Below are 22,048 nucleotides of genomic sequence, written 5' to 3' on the forward strand. Positions count from 1 at the left end.
GATCTATTCTACTTGCGTGGCTCACTAAACGTATTGATATTCTACTGAATTAGAATTCATTATATTGCAAAAAATGGTTCACTCATGAAAATAATTGCATGAGTCATCAAAATATATTAAAAAGAGATGACTCTACGGTTACACATGCACTGGAATAATATGACAGGCAAGGACTGTATCAATGAGAGAGATTGCTAGGATCAGCAATCGTCTTGTCGGTCTATGGCGGGGGGTGTGTGTGCGTGTGGGTGCACGTGTGTGTGTGTAGGCTACTTTGTACATGTGATATGTCAACTGGTTGTGCCTTATCATAATTTAATCATGGCTAATTTACCTGATAATTTCTCATGGGTTGATGCAGTCCGGTGTATCACTGTACTTCAGTATAGACATGACCCTTCCTCCCTCCCTACCAGGGCATGATGTCAGTGACCCAGCGGATCAGCCCCTGCTCCAGCCTGGCCAGCAGCACAGCCTCCCCCCCTGCAGGCAGCCCCTGCTCCACGCTACCCCCCGGAGGGGCCCCCGGGAACCACGCCTCCGGAGACTGCGCCTATGGTTCCATCACCAGCCCCACCTCCACCCTGGAGAGCAGGGACAGCGGCATCATCGGTGAGGGACAGACGCTCACTTATTTTGTGGAAGTTATGAAATGTTTCCCATGTATTTCCTGGCATTCCAAACATTTACGCTGAAAGCCATGTTTTCTGTAACAGTTTGATATACTCATGTTTTAATTCTTTACATTTTGGAAAAGCCAGGTGATGGGGTTAGCTGCATATAAATATGTTTGCTTTATATCCTTATTGGCTCTACGGTTGGGAGATTTTGTTGTTATAACATTTACTTTGAGGTGTGTAATTAAATGAAGAGTCAACTCGCCTTGCTCCATGGGCCTTAATCAGTTTGAAACTAAGCAGAGTCTCTAAAGAACTGGAACACTGCATATATTTGTCTAAACTACCTTTTATCTGACAGCCACACTGACCAGCTACTCTGAGAATGCTGACCGGGGTGGGGGGAAGCACGGGGAGGGCTCGCGGGGTAGCCTGAAGCTGTGGCAGACCCAGAAGTGTTCGGGCACAGACTCGTACCTGTACCGCGTGGATGAGAACATGGCTGCCTCCACCTACAGCCTGAACAAGATCCCAGAGAGGAGCCTGGAGACGGCCCACTCCTCCCACTCTGCCCACTCCATCCCCCTCTACCTCATGCCCCGGCCCAACTCTGTGGCAGGTGAGTCACTGTGCCAGCCACACCTCTTGTCTATTTGTTTACCACATTTCATTGCACACTTTTATGCCAAAGTGGCACACAAATGAATGTGCCGCTAAAGGTAGGAGATTCATTACCCTTTGGAAGTTTGGGTCTGTTCTATATCAATTTCCATTCAGACAATGACCTGAAACTCAGAATGAATTTAAAATCCTTATAGGGTTTGGCTATATTACTTTCATAAATGTGTGATATCTAGTTACCAAGTTGGAATTGACCCCCTTCTCAGCATCCGAGACTGACTGAGTGTTTCCACCTCATTTAGGTGCTCTTATTTAACCCCCTGTGCCCCTCCGACATTAACTTTAATGGGAATAGGGAACGTTAATGTCCTCACAATACCTGAGGGTGGGGGGTGAATACCACGGATGCCAGGGTAAAACATTCCTTCAGGGTGAGGAAAGCCCCACAGATCCCCCTAAAAGTGTTCAAACATGTGTTTTCAATGTCCTCTCTATGTCAGGGCATATAAAAGCAGCATAGCAAGCTGGTTCTAAAAAAGCCTGTAGCTTCTCACCTCTGACTTGGCCTATCCAGTGGGATGAATGGAGCTGGGCTAGCAGTGTTTAAGGGATCGATCATACAGGGGTTTACGTTGTTTGGCCTTTTTCTTTTGACTTCTGACACATGCCCTCTAAGAGGCCACTGAGAGGAGCTTATTGAAGAGTCAGGGAAGAAAGCTGGGCATGGTGGGAGAATGGGGGAGGAGACTGATATAGGAGAGAGAAAGGGAAAGGAATAGAGATGTAAAGAGAGGGAGACAAACTGATAGAGGAATAGAGAGAGAAAGGGCTACCAGCAGATGGATATACAGTAGGGGGGACACTGATAAAAGGAGAAAGAGGAAAAGGAAAAAAGACAAACGGATATAGGAGAAAAGGGGAGAATGTGTGGCTTAGATTCCAGTCATCAGGACAGTAAGATGGAAGGAATGAGCAACATTAGTTTAGTAGAGAGAGAGGGGAGTCTGCGTAAGAAAGATGGATAGAGAGAAGAAAAGGAGGGAGGATAAACCGGGCATGGAGAGGTTTGGCCCAGGCAGCACTGAAACATCAAAGCCATGGGCATAGTCCCTCTGGTGACTGGGGGGAGAGACGGAGGGGGAGATGGAGAGAGAGAATCACACAGAGAGAGAAAGAAAGATAGGAGGGAGGCACCCTGGTAACGAGGGAGCGGAGCGAGATAAAGAAGGGTGAATGTTGGAGAGAACGAGTGCGGCTCCCCAAGTCCCCCACTGCAGCATTCAAATCAAATCAAATTGTATTAGTCATATGCGCCGAGTACAACAGGTAGACCTTACAGTGAGATGCTTACTTACGAGCCCCTAACCAACAATGCAGTTAAAAAAAAAAAAATACAAATAAGAATAAGAAATAAAAGTAACAAGTAATTAAAGGGCAGTAAAATAACAATAGTAAGACTATATACAGGGGGGTACCGGTACAGAGTCAATGTGCGGGGGCACCGGTTAGTTGAGGTAATATGTACATGTTGGTAGCGTTATTAAAGGGACTGTGCATAGATGATAACAACAGAGAGTAGTAGCGGTGTAAAGGGGGGGATGCAAATAGTCTGGGTGGACATTTGATTAGATGTTCAGGAGTTTTATGGTTTGGGGGTAGAAGCTGTTTAGAAGCCTCTTGGACCTAGACTTGGCACTCTGGTACCGCTTGCTGTGCGGTAGCAGAGAGAACAGTCTATAACTAGGGTGGCTGGAGTCTTTGGCAATTTATAGGGCCTTCCTCTGACACCGCCTGGTATAGAGGTCCTGGATGGCAGGAAGCTTGGCCCCAGTAATATACTGGGCCGTACGCGCTACCCTCTGTAGTGCCTTGCAGTCGGAGGCCGAGCAGTTGCCATACCAGGCGGTGATGCAACCTGTCAGGATGCTCAAGATGGTGTAGCTGTAGAACCTTTTTGAGGATCTGAGGACCCATGCCAAATCTTTTCATTCTCCTGAGGGGGAATAGGTTTGGTCGTGCCCTCTTCACGACTGTCTTGGTGTGCTTGGACCAGGCAGGTAGCCTAGTGGCTAGAGCATTGGGCCAGTAACCGAAAGGTTGCTAGATAGAATCCTCGAGCTGACAAGGTAAAAATCTGTCGTTCTGCCCATGAACAAGGCAGTTAACCCACTGTTCCTAGGCCGTCATTGTAAATAATAATTTATTCTAATCGGACTTGCCTAGTTAAATAAAGGTTGTTATAATAATAATAATTACAAAAAATTAAGTTGAAAGTTGGTTTGTTGGTGGACACCAAGGAACTTGAAGCTCTCAACCTGCTCCACTGCAGCCCCGTCGTTGAGAATGGGGGCGTGCTCGGTCCTCTTTTTCCTGTAGTCCACAATCATCTCCTTTGTCTTGATCACGTTGAGAGAGAGGTTGTTGTCCTGACACCACACGGCCAGGTCTCTGACCTCCTCCCTATGGGCTGTCTCATCGTTGTCGGTGATCAGGCCTACCACTGTTGGGTCATCGTCAAACTTAATGATGGTGTTGGAGTCGTGCCTGACTGTGCAGTCATGAGTGAACAGGGAGTACAGGAGGGGACTGAGCACACACCCCTGAGGGTCCCCTGTGTTGAGGATCAGTGTGGAGGATGTGTTGTTACCTATCCTTACCACCTGGGGGCGGCCCGTCAGGAACTCCAGGATCCAGTTGCAGAGGGAGGTGTTTAGTCCCAGGGTCCTTAGCTTATTGATGAGCTTTGAGGGCACTATGGTGTTGAACGCTGAGCTGTAGTCAATGAATAGCATTCTCACATAGGTGTTCCTTTTGTCCATGTGGGAAAGGCCAGTGTGGAGTGCAATAGAGTTTGAATCATCTGTGGATCTGTTTGGGCGGTATGCAAATTGGAGTGTGTCTAGGGTTTCTGGGATAAGGGTGTTGATGTGAGCCATGACCAGCCTTTCAAAGCACTTCATGGCTACAGACATGAGTGCTATGGGTCGGTAGTCATTTAGGCAGGTTACCTTGGTGTTCTTGGGCACAGGGACTATGGTGGTCTGCTTAAGATGTTGGTATTACAGACTCGGACAGGGAGAGGTTGAAAATGTCAGTGAAGATACTTGCCAGTTGGTTAGTGCATGCTCGCAGTACACGTCCTGGTAATGCATCTGGTCCTGCGGCCTTGTGAATGTTAACCTGTTTAAAGGTCTTACTCATATCGGCTGCTGAGAGCATGATCACACAATCTTCCGGAACAGCTGGTGCTCTCATGCATGTTTCAGTGTTACTTGCCTCGAAGCGAGCATAGAAGTAATTTAGCTCGTCTGGTAGGCTCGTGTCACTGGGCAGCTCTTGGCTGTGCTTCCCTTTGTAGACTGTAATGGTTTGCAAGCCCTGCCACATCCGACGAGCGTCAGAGCCGGTGTAGTACGATTCGATCTTAGTCCTGTATTGATGCTTTGCCTGTTTGATGGTTCGTCGGAGGGCATAGCAGGATTTCTTACAAGCTTCCGGGTTAGAGTCCCGCTCCTTGAAAGCGGCAGCTCTAGCCATTAGCTCAGTGCGGATGTTGCCTGTAATCCATGGCTTCTGGTTGGGGTATGTACGTACGGTCACTGTGGGGACGACGTCATCGATGCACTTATTGATGAAGCCAATGACTGACAGTATGTCAGCTTATAAATACAGCCCTAGCCTGTGGCATCTTGTAAACTGGGGACATTGTGAAAGGGTAGATTGAATGACTGTATAGAGAGCTTTGGTCATCACACACATGCTACTGACAGGAGAGGAGTGATTCAGTGAGGGTCATTGCTCAGAGGGAGCAGGGGAGCACTAGGTAGGGGTGTTCTGGTCTGCTGTCCTGCTACATGCCTCAGGAGCAGAGCTGGGGCAGCCACCCACACTGGGCTCTCTGCTCTCACTCCATATATCCTCTCTTTCTTTACCTCTACCTCGCTCCTTTCCTTCTAGCTTGTCTATTTCTCTCCTCACCTCTCCTCTCTCTTGCCCTCCTCTTCCAACCACCTCCTCCTCCATCTCTACCTCCTGCCTCTCTCGTCTCCGTCTGCTCTCTTTCATCCTATGTAGTCAAGCTCACTTTCAAAATGGCTCTGATCTCCTGGTTCAAATGCACTAGATTACTCCAACTGACAGAGAGGCTACCTTATGAGCCTTGACATTCTGTTCTGCAGAAACGCACGCCTCCCTCCCACTTTCCTTCTCTCTCTCTCCCAGCACATCTCTCACATAGCAATGACTATTTAAAATACATAAAATAGAAACCCAACTCCACCTAAGTAATGTGGTAGAGTGTGAAAATGTCAAGCCCTATGAGCTATGGCAGTGGCTACCCCATGGACATTTATCATTGATTATGTTTTAAATATGTACAGTACTAGTCAAAAGATTGGAAACACCTACTCATTCAAGGGTTTTTCTTTATTTTTACTATTTTCTACATTGTAGAATAATAGTGAAGACATCAAAACTATGACATAACACATATGGAATCATGTAGTAACCAAAAAAGTGTTAACCTCTTACATCTAGACGTTCCGCTAGCGGAACACCTGCTCCAATATCCAATGATGGGCGTGGCGCGAAATACAAACTCCTCTAAAATCCGAAAACTTCAATTTTTCAAACATATGACTATTTTACAGCATTTTAAAGACAAGACTCTCGTTAATCTAACCACACTGTCCGATTTTAAAAAGGCTTTACAGCGAAAGCAAAACATTAGATTATGTCAGCAGAGTACCCAGCCAGAAATAATCAGACACCCATTTTTCAAGCTAGCATATAATGTCACAAAAAACAAAACCACAGCTAAATGCAGCACTAACCTTTGATGATCTTCATCAGATGACACACCTAGGACATTATGTTATACAATGCATGCATGTTTTGTTCAATCAAGTTCATATTTATATCAAAAACCAGCTTTTTTACATTAGCATGTGACGTTCAGAACTAGCATACCCCCCGCAAACATCCGGTGAATTTACTAAATTACTCACGATAAACGTTCACAAAAAAACATAACAATTATTTTAAGAATTATAGATACAGAACTCCTCTATGCACTCGATATGTCCGATTTTAAAATAGCTTTTCGGTGAAAGCACATTTTGCAATATTCTCAGTAGATAGCCCAGCCATCACGGCTAGCCATTTAGACACCGACCAAGTTTAGCCCTGACCAAACTCCGATTTACTATTACAAAAGTTTGATTACCTTTGGTGTTCTTCGTCAGAATGCACTCCCAGGACTGCTACTTCAATAACAAATGTTGGTTTGGTTCAAAATAATCCATAGTTATGTTCAAACAGCGGCGTTTTGTTTGTGCGTTCAAGACACTATCCGAAGTGTAAATAAGGGTCACGAGCATGGCGCAATTCGTGACAAAAGATTTCTAAATATTCCATTACCGTACTTCGAAGCATGTCAACTGCTGTTTAAAATAAATTTGTATGCAATTTTTCTCATAAAAAAGCGATAATATTCCGACCGGGAATCTGCGTTTAGGTAAACAGACGAAAGAAAACAAAGCATGGGGTCGACGCGGGCACGCGCCTGAGTCTCACAGTACTGTAACCAGCCACTACCCAAACGCGCTACTTTTTTTCAGCCAGAGCCTGCAAAGCCACGATTCAGATTTTTGCCGCCTTCTGAGAGCCCATGGGAGCCGTAGGAAGTGTCACGTAACAGCAGAGATCCTCTGTAATGGATAGAGATAATCAAGAAGGGCAAGAAATTGTCAGACAGGGCACTTCCTGCATGGAATCTTCTCAGGTTTTGGCCTGCCAAATGAGTTCTGTTATACTCACAGACACCATTCAAACAGTTTTAGAAACTTTGGAGTGTTTTCTATCCAAAGCTAATAATTATATGCATATTCTAGTTTCTGGGCAGGAGTAATAATCAGATTAAATCGGGTACGTTTTTTATCCGGCTGTGAAAATACTGCCCCCTAGCCATAACAGGTTAAACAAATCAAAATATATTTTATATTTGAGATTCTTCAAATAGCCACCCTTTGCCTTGATGATGGCTTTGCACACTCTTGGCATTCTCTCAACCAGCTTCATGAGGTAGTCACCTGGAATGTATTTCAATTAACAGGCCTTAAGTTAATTTGTGGAATTTCTTTCCTTTTTAATGCATTTGAGCCAATCAGTTGTGTTGTGACAAGGTAGGGGTGGTATACAGAAGATAGCCCTATTTGGTAAAAGACCAAGTCCATATTATGGCAAGAACAGCTCAAATAAGCAAAGCGAAACGACAGCCCGTCATTACTTTTAAGACATGAAGGTCAGTGCAGTCACAAGTGCAGTCACAAAAACCATCAAGCACTATGATGAAACTGGCTCTCATGAGGACCGCTACAGGAAAGGAAGACCCAGAGTTACCTCTGCTGCAGAGGATAATATATTATTGTTTTTATTATTGTTTCATTCACTTCTATTTTTTACCTGCACTGTTGGAGCAATGAGCTTAAGAATTTCACTTTACCCTGCAATTACACCTGCAACCCTGTGCGTGTGTCTAATAAACTCATCTAAAATCTAAGTCTAATACAGCTGCTCGCCCACACCAAGGTCCCCGCAAACCACCGTAAATCTGAGATCCCACTCGCCACATGCCTGCTACAGTTTAGCTGTATTGCACTGGAAAGGTAGTAGTCTGGGAGGGATCCCTGCCATAGGTAAAACAGATCACAGGTTGCAGTTTAGGTGAGTGGTGGATAGAACTTATTTTCTTCCATTTAATTGTTGTTAGTGCCAGCTAGCCCAGTGGTTCAGACTTTGTGCTATGTGGGTATGCAGGGTTTTATTGAAGCCCATTAAAAAAACAGGATTACACTCTTTTCCTGACAGGAAGGAAGGAGGTGCGTTGTCAGTCCCTCCCTGTAGCATGAGGTTATCTCTGTCATTCTCCATAAAGCTCTTATCCTAAAGCTAAAAACTCTTTACTTCATTATCTTCCTACTCTTTTTTTCTCCCTATTGAGAGACAGTGGTTTTTGGGACAACTGGAAGTGCTCCAGACTTGGGAATATTGTTAACAGAGAGGGGAACAACTAAACAAACTATCTGGAAAAGGGGTCGTCCGAGGAAGGAAATGTGTTTGGTGTGTATGAGGTCACACACTTTCACACAGGCTCACACACACATACACTCTACCACGCTATAGATACACACATTAGTTCACATTAGTCTTGGACACTGACCAGTTTAAACCACTTCTGTTTGCTTGGAGAGGGATTTCAAATGGGTCTGGTTCGTAGTGGATCTCAATGGGGAGGTATGGAACTGATATGTTTGTCTATTTCCAAGGGTGTCTGTCGTTAGCATTAGCAATTTAGCATTCAGGTTTAGGCGGTTCAGTGATTCCTGGCTTTGTTTGACTAACTGTTTTTCTTCTCTCTCATCTGTTGCACCCATTTACCCACACACACACACACACACACACACACACACACACACACACACACACACACACACACACACACACACACACACACACACACTCACATTAGCCACGAGTTCGGCCCACCTGGAGGACCTGGCCTACCTGGATGAGCAGAGACACACTCCCCTGAGGACCTCCCTCAGGATGCCCCGTCAGAACTCTGGGTCCGGGCGCTCCGGACACGACCTTAGAGGTAGGCCTCATATCACTCTGGGTGGGGGTGGGGTGGATAAGTGGGCAGGTTTAGGGTCTGAGTGGGCAGGTTTAGGGTCTGAGTGGGCAGGTTTAGGGTCTGAGTGGGCTGGTGAGGGTCTGAGTGTGTGGGATACTGATGGGGGGTGTAGATGGATGAGGAAATGGGGGTGGGGGCATTTTGGGGTGTGGGTCAGGGAGTGGAGGTGGGGTGATTTAGGGACTGGGGTTGTGAGGGGTAATTTTGTGGTGTGTGTTAAATCTGCTTCATCTTCATATTTACTCCCATTCTACCTTGACCACACCCAAAATCTGTCTAGGTGTGTGTTTGAGAGAGAGATTGTGTGTGTCTTTGAGTATACATGTAAGTCAGTATGTTAGTAAGTATGATTTGTGAGTGAGTGTATATCTGTGTAGACATACTTGGTGCACTCTGTCCCTCTAAACCCCTATCCCTGCCTGGTATTAGGTGATGCAACCCTCCCTTTGGGCCTGGTACACCACACACACACACACACAGACACACACACACCCTGGTACACCTTAATCCGTCTCCCCTCCCGGATCAATGTTATTGACTTTCCTCCTCACCACTCCCTGGCTCATCTGTCACTGTAGGGGTCCTGTCTGAGGTCCCATCACTCATTGCCAAGGCTTTATAAGGCTTAAATCACACTCACACTAGCAAAGACACACACACTGAACACACATTGAACACGCACAAACACACACACAAACAGACTTGCACACACACACACACACAGATATTCAGATGTATACACACAAATGCACACACCCTATCTTTTTCCAATTCTCTATACCTCTCCCTCTATTCCTCCCTCTCTATTCCCTACGCTCTCTCTCTCGCTCTCTCTGACTGTATTTTTAGCCCCCTGCCTGCCACACTATCATGCTTACCACAGCACTTTCTCCCTAAGATCAGACCACACCGGGAATGAAAACTCATACAGAGATATTGCCTTACCTTTGCCTTTCTTACTCCTCAGTACAGAACTACTGGACGCACACACTCTCACAACCTCGTCTCTGAGGCATATACAGAAAACATGGCCTCCAAGAACAAGAAATATGCTCAAACGATATTTGTATGTGTCTGAGGCTTCATCCTAGGATCAGAGATGAAACATTGGGTGTGGCTCCCCACCACCCTGCTCCCTCCCTCCCTCTCACCATCCCCTCTCCTCTGCTAGCTAGCTGCACCAACCCTCCCATCCATCTTCCCCTTTCTCCTCCCCTTCCATCTCTCTCTCTCTCTCTCTCTCTCTCTCTCTCTCTCTCTCTCTCTCTCTCTCTCTCTCTCTCTCTCTCATGCTTTGTCTCTCTCTCCTCTCTTGCGTTGTCTCTCTCCTCTGTCCTCTGCCTCAGCTTCTGCTTACAGCCATGCCTGGCAATCTAACTCACGTAAGTGATGCTCCTCTCTTTCTCTTCTCCCATTATAAGGCATTATACTGTTCTACATCAGTTAATGCCACGTTATAATGATGTGCTTATTAAACTAGTGGTGCATTCACAGTAGTGGTGCTGTATTAGTAGGAGTACAGTATCCCTCTACTACAATATGTTATCTAATCCCCTGTCTCCCACTCTGCTAACAATATGTACTTGTTATACACAGGCAGTATCTACCCATACACTTAGTAATTCTGTTTCATTATGTAGTTCTTAGTATGAAGCCCAATGGTGGCGTTCACCCATGGTGTGTGTTATTTTGATGAACATCCCCCTCTATGGGTGACGAGCTGATGTTGCACTGAGGAAATGACAATGACAGTACAGTGGACTCTACACATCAAGTCCTGTGTCTTTTCCCTCACCTATAATCTGTCCCCTTCCTCTCTCTCTCCAGTACGCTTTGCCCCCTACCGCCCCCCGGATATCGCCCTCAAGCCCCTTCTGTTCGAGGTGCCCAGCCTGACAGCTGATTCGCTCTTCACCGGGAGGGAGTGGCTCTTCCAGGAAGTGGACGCCCGTCTTCACGGCGACGACTCGGCAGCCAATCGAGGTGTGGTTGTCGTGGGCAACGTGGGCTTCGGCAAAACTGCCATCATCTCCCGCCTGGTGGCACTCAGCTGCCATGGCAACCGCATGAGGCAGATCGCCTCGGACAGCCCCCACGCCTCGCCCAAACGTACGCTTATACTGTCCTACAGGAGAGAGGGGGGGGGGGGGGGGAGTGTGTGTGTGTGTGTGTGTGTGGTGTGTGTGTGTGTGTGTGTGTGTGTGTGTGTGTGTGTGTGTGTGTGTGTGTGTGTGTGTGTGTAACAATGATCCATGCTGGCTGCTGCTAGAAGGGCCTGTTGTACTGGGCAGTGGTGGAAAAAGTACCCAATTGTCATACTTGAGTAAAAGTACAGATACCTTCATAGAAAGTTACTCAAGTGAAAGTCACCCAGTAAAATACTACTTGAGTAAAAGTATTTGGTTCTAAATATACTTAAGTATCAAAAGTAAATGGAATTGGTAAAATATACTTAGCTTCTCTAGGGCCGGCGGGACGAAATCGTCCCACCTACGTAACAGCCAGTGTAATCCTGTGGCGCGTTATTCAAATACCTTAGAAATGCTATTACTTCAATTTCTCAAACATATGACTATTTTACACCATTTTAAAGACAAGACTCTCGTTAATCTAACCACACTGTCCGATTTCAAAAAGGCTTTACAACGAAAGCAAAACATTAGATTATGTCAGCAGAGTACCCAGCCAGAAATAATCAGACACCCATTTTTCAAGCTAGCATATAATGTCACAAAAACCCAGAAGACAGCTAAATGCAGCACTAACCTTTGATGATCTTCATCAGATGACACCTAGGACATTATGTTATACAATACATGCATGTTTTGTTCAATCAAGTTCATATTTATATCAAAAACCAGCTTTTTACATTAGCATGTGACGTTCAGAACTAGCATACCCCCCGCAAACTTCCGGTGAATTTACTAAATTACTCACGATAAACGTTCACAAAAAACATAACAATTATTTTAAGAATTATAGATACAGAACTCCTCTATGCACTCGATATGTCCGATTTTAAAATAGCTTTTCGGTGAAAGCACATTTTGCAATATTCTCAGTAGATAGCCCGGCATCACAGGGCTAGCTATTTAGACACCCAGCAAGTTTAGCACTCACCAAAGTCAGATTTACTATAAGAAAAATGTTATTACCTTTGGTGTTCTTCGTCAGAATGCACTCCCAGGACTTCTACTTCAATAACAAATGTTGGTTTGGTCCCAAATAATCCATAGTTATATCCAAATAGCGGCGTTTTGTTCGTGCGTTCAAGACACTATCCGAAAGGGTAAATAAGGGTTAAGAGCATGGCGCATTTCGTGACAAATAATTTCTAAATATTCCATTACCGTACTTCGAAGCATGTCAACCGCTGTTTAAAATCAATTTTTATGCCATTTTTCTCGTAAAAAAGCGATAATATTCCGACCGGGAATCTGCATTTAGGTAAACAGACGAAAGAAAATAAAGCATGGGGTCGACTCGGGCACGCGCCTAAGCCCATAGTACTCTGATCGGCCACTTGCCAAAAGCGATAATGTGTTTCAGCCAGAGGCTGCCTCGATATCGTTCAGCTTTTTCCCGGGCTCTGAGAGCCTATGGGAGCCGTAGGAAGTGTCACGTTAGAGCAAAGATCCTCAGTCTTCAATAAAAAGAGCCCAGATGAACAACAACTTGTCAGACAGGCCACTTCCCATATAGAATCCTCTCAGGTTTTTGCCTGCCATATGTTTTGCCTGCCAGTTCTGTTATACTCACAGACACCATTCAAACAGTTTTACAAACTTTATGGTGTTTTCTATCCAAAGCCAATAATTATATGCATATTCTAGTTACTGGGCAGGAGTAGTAACCAGATTAAATCGGGTACGTTTTTTTATCCGGCCGTGTCAATACTGCCCCCTACCCCCAACAGGTTAAGTACCAAAAGTAAAAGGATAAATAATTTCAAATTCATAATATTAGGCAAAGCATATGGCACCATTTTCTTGTTTTTAAAATGTATGGATAGCCAGGGGTACACTCCATCACTCAGACATCATTTACAAACGATGCACTTATGTTTAGTGAGTCTGCCAGTTCAGAGACAGTAGGGATGACCATGTGTTCTCTTGATAAGCATGTGAATTTGACAATTTTCCTGTCTTGCGAAGCACTCAACATGTAATGAGTACTTGTGGGTGTCAGGGAAAATGTATGGAGTAAAAAGTACATCATTTTGGGGGGGGGGGGAGATGTAGTGTAAGTAAAAGTTGTCCAAAATATAAATAGTAAAGTACAGATACCCCCAAAAAATACTTAAAAATGATACTGAAGTATTTTACACCACTGGTACTGGGTGTGTGTCTTAAGATGCATGTTAAAAGCATCCTTGTGTCTGTGTAAATAATGCACACAGTAGATGCACTCAACTTGATCTATAAACGTACTTCTCCCTCTTTCTGCTCCCTTCTCTCTCTCTCTCTCTCTCTCTCTCTCTCTCTCTCTCTCTCTCTCTCTCTCTCTCTCTCTCTCTCTCAGATGGGGAGACCCTGCCCCTCACCCAGCCCCAGCACTCCCATGGCACCCTGGGGGGCAGCTGCCCTGGCACCCCCGAGATGAGGAGACGCCAGGAGGAGGCTTTACGGCGGCTCGCCTCACAGGTACAGTACTACTACACCACCACTCCATGGCTGCATCTCAGTAGTCTTAAGTACCATTCAAAACCACCCTGGCAAGCTGAGTGAATCCTTGCTCAGAGGTTCATGTCTGGTTTACACTATGTTCTATTTTTATTTTAACGTTCTACAACGGTGTGCCTTACTGAACGTGGCCCGGATTCAACTAATTAACTGGTCATTGAGACATTGCTAAGGGGGAAGGTGTGTTGGTACTGGTCTGAAATCAAAGCCTGCACATCTGCTCCTTTTGTTCTTCAGTGTCAGCAGTTCTTTCCTACAGTGTCTCTGGTCTGGTAGCTGTCTCTGCCCTCTGACCTCCTTTTGGCCTTGTCCTCTCCCTGCTCACTCTATTATTCATTCTATCTGTCTGCTGCTGCTCTTCTCTCATTCTCTCTGTTATCTGCATTCTGTTCGTTCTACATCCTTTTATCTCTCCTTTTCTCTCTCCATGCTCTCTCCCTATGTCCTTAACCCATCCTCTCTAGCAACACTGATGCTAATGTCTTCCTTTATTCACTTTGCACTCTCTCTCTCCCTCCATCCACTATCAACTCCTGCTATCCAATCTGGCTCTTCACTCCGTCTCTCTTTTACTCTCTCTGTCTATCTCTATCTCCATTCCATTTTCATGACTGGCGGTGTTGTGCAGACACAGCAGAAAAACAAAGGGAAGCTCTCACTCCCCCCCCTCTCTCTTGCTGTCTCTCTCTTGTTTCCTCTGTCTCTCTGTGCTATGTGCTACCTAATGAAATATGCATAGGCCCAGGGATCAGTGTTCCAGCCGAGCCATTAGATCCCCTTAGCGGCCACATGCATTCTTAATGATAGCCTGCTCCAGTGGTTGACCCACACACACACACACTTTCTACACATACTTTACACTCACACTTTACACACACACACACCCACACTACACACAACACTAGCACACACAAGCATCACATGTTCTACACACATCCCTGTGGATGTCAGTGGCCAGAAACATACGGCTATGAATATGTGTATGACCTTCTGAGTGAAGCTCTCTAGTCTAGTCTAAAATAATCCCGAGCAAAGCTTTACGTTGGAGCCAGTCTGAAGCCTACTGGCTTTCCTCAGCACTCCAAGTCCACTCTATCCAAGGCGGTGCTGTATTATACCATACATTTAACTACAGATCTAGGATCAGACTACCTAACCTTATCCAACAAGGGCGTTAAACATGATCTGATCCTGGACCATTTCACCACCCCCAGGGTCTTCGTGCCAGCTCCTCTGACACACTAGACACACACTGACAGTCATAACAAGCTACACAGCAGTCATCACTCTTCAATGAATAATGTAACATGGTATTGTTTTTCAACAATGTTTTAATGAAGCCTCAATCTGTAGCTGTGCTTCAGTCTGCTTTAACTCTCTTGTGTCATAAAGATAATAGTGGTTACTTGGCACAGAATGTCACGTAGGCCTGTTTGGTTTGTGTTTTATTTCATTGTTACGTGCTGAAGATTCAAGACGGAATATACTTGTGTGGGTTGATTTGCGCCCTCTTGAAATAATTTTTTGGGGGTCACATACACGTGTTTAGCAGATGTTATTGCGTGTGTAGCGAAATGCTTGTGGATTGTTAAATGTACCTCTCTCTTTGGAAAAATAAAGTGTGATAATCAGAGATATCTAGATAAAATATATTTTCAATTTCAATGGGATCACCTATATAAAAGTAATCTTTTTTTTAAATCTCCCCCAACACACTCACTTACACTCTCTATCGCCCCCAGGTGGTGGCATACCACTACTGCCAGGCCGACAACGCCTACACGTGCCTGGTGCCAGAGTTTGTCCACAATGTGGCGGCTCTGCTGTGCCGGGCACCCCAGCTCATGGCCTACAGGGAGCAGCTGCTGCGGGAGCCCCACCTGCAGAGCACCCTCAGTCTGCGCTCCTGTGTCCAGGACCCCCTCAATGCCTTCAGGAGGGGCGTGCTGGAGCCCCTCGACATCCTGCACAGAGGTCAGGGGTGTTCAAGGTTTTATGGAACTGCATAGGAGCTGGTCATTTGATAACTTGTTATTTTCTCTCAGGGTTTGGGCCAACTCCATTCATGTTTTCCAAAAAACAACTAAATGTCCCATCTCAGTAGCTAATAGTTCATTATTTCCACTCCTTGTCCTGATAAAGAACCTTGTTGTCTTTGTGTTCATCAGAGAGGAAGATAGCATGTGAGGAGGACCTGATCATTCTGGTAGACGGGCTGAATGAGGCAGAGTTCCACAAGCCGGACTACGGCGACACCATCACCTCCTTCCTGTGTAAGACCATGGAACGCTTTCCTCCCTGGCTCAAACTGGTGGTCACTGTCAGGACCTCCCTACAGGAGATCACACATCCCCTCCCGTTCCACCGTATCTCTCTTGACCGCCTGGAGGAGAATGATGCCATAGACCAGGACCTGCAGGTAGGGTTCAGGTTTACACCAAACCATCTGTCTGACATCTTTACTCTCTGATAGTCATCTCTCACTTCAACCTCAATCATTGTAGTAAAAGTACTCAATATTGATTTTAAATTATTATCATCAACTATTGTGATAAAAGCAGTCATGGTGATAGTATTACCCCCCCCCCCCCCACCCCGAGTTATCATGATGCTAAACTCCTTTCTCTTCCTGACCTGCAGGGCTATCTGCTGCAGCGGATCCAGGGCAGTGCTGAGATCCAGAGCAACGTGTCTCTTAACGGGCGTCTGGACAACGCAGCCTTCGCCAAGCTGAGCACCCACCTCAAGGCCCTGAGCCGCGGCTCCTACCTCTACCTGAAGCTGACGCTGGACCTCATCGAGAAGGGCTACCTGGTGCTCAAGAGCTCCAGCTTCAAGGTGAGTCGGTGTCTCGGTTCTGGAGCTATATACTGTATGTCTCTCAAGGTTTTTGCTTGTGTTCCATACTCTGCCTGTTTGTGTGTGTTTATCTCTCTCTGTGAAAGTTCATAGGATGTTTCCTTACAAAACTGACCTGAGGTGTTTCTCCATGTCTCCCCCCAGGTGGTGCCGGTGAGCCTGGCTGAGGTGTACCTCCTGCAGCTCAACATGCGTTTCCCCACCCAGTCGTCCTTCGAGCGTGCCCTCCCCCTGCTTAACGTGGCCGTGGCCTCCCTCCACCCCCTCACGGACGAGCAGGCATACGGGGCAGTGAACGCTGGTGCCGTGCGAGGCCCTGCCCTGGACTGGGAAGACTTCCAGGGGAGACTGGAGCTGCTGTCACCCTTCCTGGTGCGGAGGAGGGATGGAACACGTATGTTCACACACCCCTCCTTCAGGGAGTGGCTCATCTGGAGGGAGGACGGGGAGAAGACCAAGTTCCTCTGTGACCCGAGGTAAGGAGACACTGATCCATTCAGAGGAACAAACAGACCCTCTGCAAATCCAGCGTGTACCTGGAACATCAATGTTTACAGCTTGAATTTGTGGAGCTTTCTGTTCTTAATTTCTCTCCCTCTCTCTACATCTATCTTTCTCCACTTTCACTCTTTTTTTCTTCCTCCCTTCTCCATCTCTCTCTTTGAATGTAGGAGTGGCCACACGCTCCTGGCCTTCTGGTTCTCACGTCAGGAGGGCAAACTGAACCGGCAGCAGACCATAGAGCTGGGCCACCACATCCTCAAAGCACACATCTTCAAGGTAACGACACACCACCACACAAGACATCACTACAGCACGCTAACACACATCCAACATCTGGGTCAATGGCTTCTACCCACTGTGCAGTAACACTGTTGTTGATATTACTGTTATCTTCTCCACAGGGCCTGAGTAAGAAGGTTGGGGTCTCCTCGTCAGTCCTGCAGGGGCTGTGGGTCTCTTACAGCACAGAGGGGCTCTCCACTGCTCTGGCTTCACTGAGGAACCTTTACACACCCAACATCAAGGTACTGGACATACTCACACCAGCAGTGGCCTAACCAAAGCACTATTGCATTAAATGTTTGGTGTATTGGTTATATATTTGACACTCCTCCCTCTAGGTGAGCCGTTTGTTGGTCCTAGGCGGAGCCAACGTTAACTACCGTTCTGAGGTTCTGAACAACGCCCCATTGCTGTGTGTCCACGCCCACCTGGGCTACACGGAGACAGCCGGCCTGCTGCTGGAGAACGGAGCACACGTAGACGGGGAGTCGGACAGCGGCCTCACCCCGCTGGGCTACGCCGCCGCCGCTGGACACCTGTCCATCGTCACTGTGCTCTGCGCCTGCAAGGCCAAGGTCAGGGACCAATCACCACTACTGTGCATACTGTCACTTTGGCAATTGAGGTTTATTACAACAGCATTATGATACATTTACACAACACGATATAACTCTCTGGCAGCCATGTTGGCACCTACTGGGGAAAATGTACCAATAGGTATTTTTGAACAGTGTCTGCATGTGACGTCTGTGTGTATGCATGTGTATAATAACCCTCTTTCTCCCTGTGTGTAGGTGGACCACCTGGACAGGAACGGTCAGTGTGCGCTGGTGCACGCTGCACTGCGAGGACACCTGCAGGTGGTCAAGTTCCTGATGCAGAGTGACTGGAACCCTGACGGACAGCCCCAAGGAGCCTTCACCAAGAGTCACGCTGTCCAGCAGGCCCTTATAGCAGGGGCCAGCATGGGATACACAGAGGTACACACGCATGTGCACACACACACAAACACACACACACACCGTACACACACTAAGTCTGAATGTTGTCTCCTGTACAGATCGCCTCTTACCTATTGGACCTGCCAGAGAAGGATGAGGAGGATGAGGAGCGAGCACAGATCAACAACTTTGACACACTCTGGGGAGAGACTGGTACGTGTTATTTTGGTGTGTTTGTTTATGACTGTATCAAAGTCTGTCGAATGCTTTTACCCACACTGACCCTGGCTTCCCCCTCTCCCACTGTAGCTCTGACTGCAGCAGCAGGCAGGGGGAAGCTGGATGTGTGCAGGCTGCTGTTGGAACAAGGGGCAGCGGTGGGACAGCCTAACCGCCGGGGCATCGTGCCTCTCTTCAGCGCTGTACGCCAGGGACATTGGCAGGTGGGTGGGCACTTTTGAATTTCGCACTCATTCATTATTTCAAGTCACAAAGCCATACAACTTGAATTGGAAATATTAAAATACACTACTGGCAATGATAGAGAACAATGGTGGCAAAAAATACTAACGTAGCTACATACTATTTGGTTTCTTCCTCCTCAGATAGTGGACCTGCTGTTGAACCACGGAGCTGACGTCAACATGGCAGACAAGCAGGGCCGCACGCCCCTCATGATGGCCTCCTCAGAGGGCCACCTCGGCACAGCAGAGTTCCTACTGGCACAAGGTCAGAGTTCAGTTCACCCTCAACATCACCACCACCCACTCTACTACTCTCATTGGTTCAGAGTACCTAGTGTAAAAGTGCAAAGGCAACTGCAAAAGTGTAGGTTTGACTTCCACATGGGCAACATGTAGCAGACATAAAGTATGTGTAGTATTTAGTAATGGACAAAACAGCTGCCAAGTGGCCATGTTATGACCCTGGCTGCCATGAAAACATGACCTTTAACCCCCTCTTGCAGGTGCGTCTCTGGCCCTGATGGACAAGGAGGGTCTGACTGCTCTGAGCTGGGCGTGTCTGAAGGGCCACATGCCATTGGTGCGCTGCCTGGTCGAGAGGGGCGCGGCCACCGCCCACGCCGATAAGAGTGGACGCACCCCCCTGGACCTGGCCGCTTTCTACGGAGACTCAGAAGTGGTAAGTGGTCGCTGGTCGCCACATTGCTGACCTCCCCGTGGCAGTGCAGCAGGGGGAAAGTTTTCACTGTTGTTGAATGGAATAAGTACCAAAAGGTACAATGCTCTTCTGTTCTTTCTCTCCTCCTCCTCTTCATTTTCCCCCTCAAATTTTCTTCATCCTTTAAACTCCCATCTTCCTTCTCTTATTCCCCGTCCGTCCGTCTGTCTCCAGGTGCAGTATCTGGTGGACCACGGGGCGATGATAGAGCATGTGGACTACAGTGGGATGCGACCTCTGGACCGGGCCGTGGGCTGCAGGAACACCTCTGTGGTGGTGGCTCTGCTCAAGAAGGGAGCCAAGATGGGTACGAACTGACCAGAGGTCACTAGTCACACACAGATTTAAAACACTGGTATATAGGACTGTCTTCTAATTTTGCAATATTGTTCTACATTAGCCTCAGTGGTTTAGCTACAACTTTAATCAGTTGCAGTTCTATTTAGTATACTGGTGTTTCCCCTCGGTAGGACTATAGTGGCCATTGACTCCTAGAATGTTGTCAACTACTGCCTGAATCTCTTCCCTATGTGGTTTGGTGCTCACCTAGGCTATGCCATGCCTTCCTCCCCAGTCACCACTAACCCCCCCTCTGTTTCCACCATGTTTATAATGGTGGATGTGAGGCCCCTCCCTCTGCTCCTACTGCTGCTGACATTGCTGTTGCACCTTTTTCTTTTGCTGACACTTTTTTGGCCACAGCTTCTCACTTCTGCCTCTTTCTGTTCTTTTCTTCATCTCACTCACTCCCTCCTCCCTACTCACTCACTTTTCACTTTCTCTCACGCGCACACACACACACACACACACACACACACACACACACACACACACACACACTCCTCTTGGTTCCTCTTATTGGGTTGGTTTCATTGTTTCCTCTCATTTCACCCACCTAACTCCCTTTTCTAACCTGTCACTCATAACCCTGGCTCCGCCCCCTCTCCGTAATCAGGATATCAGACTCTTCCCAGTCGACCCCGAGGTAACACACAGTTTGCCCTCTCTCTATATACATCTCTGCTCTCACTCTCTCGTCCTCTTTTTTTACCCTCCTTACTATTTATATGTGGCTTTGTGAAGTGAGCTAACCATCCAAGTCATCCACTGCCCGATAAGAGATTGTGACAAACACCACAACAAGGCCCACAGTCCATGTGTTCCCCCTGCTGGTGGGAAGCCATAAATGCATGTGTGAACCCCTCTGCTCTGGCATGGCTTGTGCTTGCCTGTCCCCCCTTACACAGCATGCAGAATAACACAGAATAACTCTGGCTAATAATGAGATATTATTGTGTATTCATGTTGGGTGAGATTGGCATTGGAACATAAATACGTTGATCGTTTTCCCAGTGGCTTTACTAGAGATTAAGTTACTGATTCTGTTCTTGAGTCAAATCCTTCCTGCACCAGGTATGACGTCAATATCTATGTATCCATCTGTTAGCTGAGCGCTTAAATGGCACATGCAGGGGCAAAGAAACCCCAAACCTGTCTGTCTCAGTAAGTCACGCCATATTTATCTTGGGTAGAGCTTCATGATCATCTCGATCTGTCAACTGGTTTCGCTCCACTCCGAGGTGAAGTTGCCCCTACCTACAGATCTAGGATCAGTTTGCACCCTCTAAATGCTAACTTAAACCATTACTGGAGGGGAAAAACAAAACAGACCTTAGATCAGCGTCTAGGGGCAACTTCACCCTGCTCCTTTCTCTCTTGTCCTTCTCATTGTCAGTCCTTTTACTCTGAGACAAGTTCCCTCTTCCTGTCATTGCCACTCTCCTCCGACCACTCCCCGTTACCCATCATGCCCCCTGCTGTCTTCCACCAGGTCCGGCCACCTGGGCCATGGCCACCTCCAAACCCGACATCATGATCGTCCTGCTCAGCAAACTGATAGAGGAAGGAGATGGCTTCTACAAGGTCAGCCCTTCCTAGAATATAGCAATATATCACAGCTGTCATTGAGGGTTACTGTTGTGGTGCCAAACCGTGCTAGTCTCTCGCCTTTCTGAGGGTTTTTTCTTCTACCCGTCCTGTAGAAAGGTAAAGTGAAGGAGGCGGCCCAGCGGTACCAGTACGCCTTAAAGAAGTTCCCCCGCGAGGGCTTCAGCGAGGACCTCAAGACCTTCAGAGAGCTCAAGGTGTCCCTCCTCCTCAACCTGTCCCGCTGCCGGAGGAAAATGAATGTGAGTGACACCCCACGGCACCCTCCTATCTCCTCACCCCACCTGGCTGTGACTGGAGCTGCTTTTATTGCTTACGCTCAACAGCATTACCATCTGCAAGGTTTACCAAGACATTACAATACAAAATAACTTTATTATCCCTCATTTGGATGTATGCTTGTTCATTGTGCTTACAATACAACGACCCATATAAAGATATTTAGCTCCTCTGATAGATTATAAATCCGCACGTGGATTTAAGCTGTGTAAAAATATTGGTTTCAAAAGGTTGATGACAGCAATATCATTGTGCAAAAATGTACAGTAGATCAGACTTCAACATAATAGCTGAAGGTAAATCTCCCTCAACTCTAGCCTCATCTAACCTAGGCCCATATCCCTGCATCTTCCATTCCCTCTTATAGTTTGCTTGGTTTTGGTTTGTGTTTGTAGCTCTGGTAACTTTAGAGGAGGTGCAAGGGGAGGTTGGTTTGGGTCA

General features: G+C 46.8%; 1 protein-coding gene across 1 annotated transcript in view; it reads left to right on the plus strand.

Moving 5' to 3' along the window:
* LOC106601254 (protein TANC2) overlaps positions 1 to 22,048 on the plus strand; it is a 149,380-nt gene that overhangs the window by 122,253 nt on the left and 5,079 nt on the right. The window contains exons 6-26 of the mRNA XM_045715128.2: positions 417 to 612; positions 979 to 1,236; positions 8,767 to 8,892; positions 10,759 to 11,040; positions 13,453 to 13,574; positions 15,356 to 15,587; positions 15,782 to 16,032; positions 16,254 to 16,451; positions 16,617 to 16,948; positions 17,144 to 17,252; positions 17,378 to 17,500; positions 17,597 to 17,833; positions 18,053 to 18,238; positions 18,319 to 18,412; positions 18,509 to 18,642; positions 18,805 to 18,928; positions 19,167 to 19,342; positions 19,556 to 19,688; positions 20,337 to 20,366; positions 21,213 to 21,304; positions 21,424 to 21,570. Coding sequence (XP_045571084.2) covers positions 417 to 612; positions 979 to 1,236; positions 8,767 to 8,892; positions 10,759 to 11,040; positions 13,453 to 13,574; positions 15,356 to 15,587; positions 15,782 to 16,032; positions 16,254 to 16,451; positions 16,617 to 16,948; positions 17,144 to 17,252; positions 17,378 to 17,500; positions 17,597 to 17,833; positions 18,053 to 18,238; positions 18,319 to 18,412; positions 18,509 to 18,642; positions 18,805 to 18,928; positions 19,167 to 19,342; positions 19,556 to 19,688; positions 20,337 to 20,366; positions 21,213 to 21,304; positions 21,424 to 21,570 — 3,582 coding nt within the window. The remainder of the gene's footprint in view (positions 1 to 416; positions 613 to 978; positions 1,237 to 8,766; positions 8,893 to 10,758; positions 11,041 to 13,452; positions 13,575 to 15,355; positions 15,588 to 15,781; positions 16,033 to 16,253; positions 16,452 to 16,616; positions 16,949 to 17,143; positions 17,253 to 17,377; positions 17,501 to 17,596; positions 17,834 to 18,052; positions 18,239 to 18,318; positions 18,413 to 18,508; positions 18,643 to 18,804; positions 18,929 to 19,166; positions 19,343 to 19,555; positions 19,689 to 20,336; positions 20,367 to 21,212; positions 21,305 to 21,423; positions 21,571 to 22,048) is intronic.

Source organism: Salmo salar, chromosome 03 (genome assembly GCF_965601325.2).
Source record: "Salmo salar chromosome 03, fSalSal1, whole genome shotgun sequence".
Classification (NCBI taxonomy): Eukaryota; Metazoa; Chordata; class Actinopteri; order Salmoniformes; family Salmonidae; genus Salmo; species Salmo salar.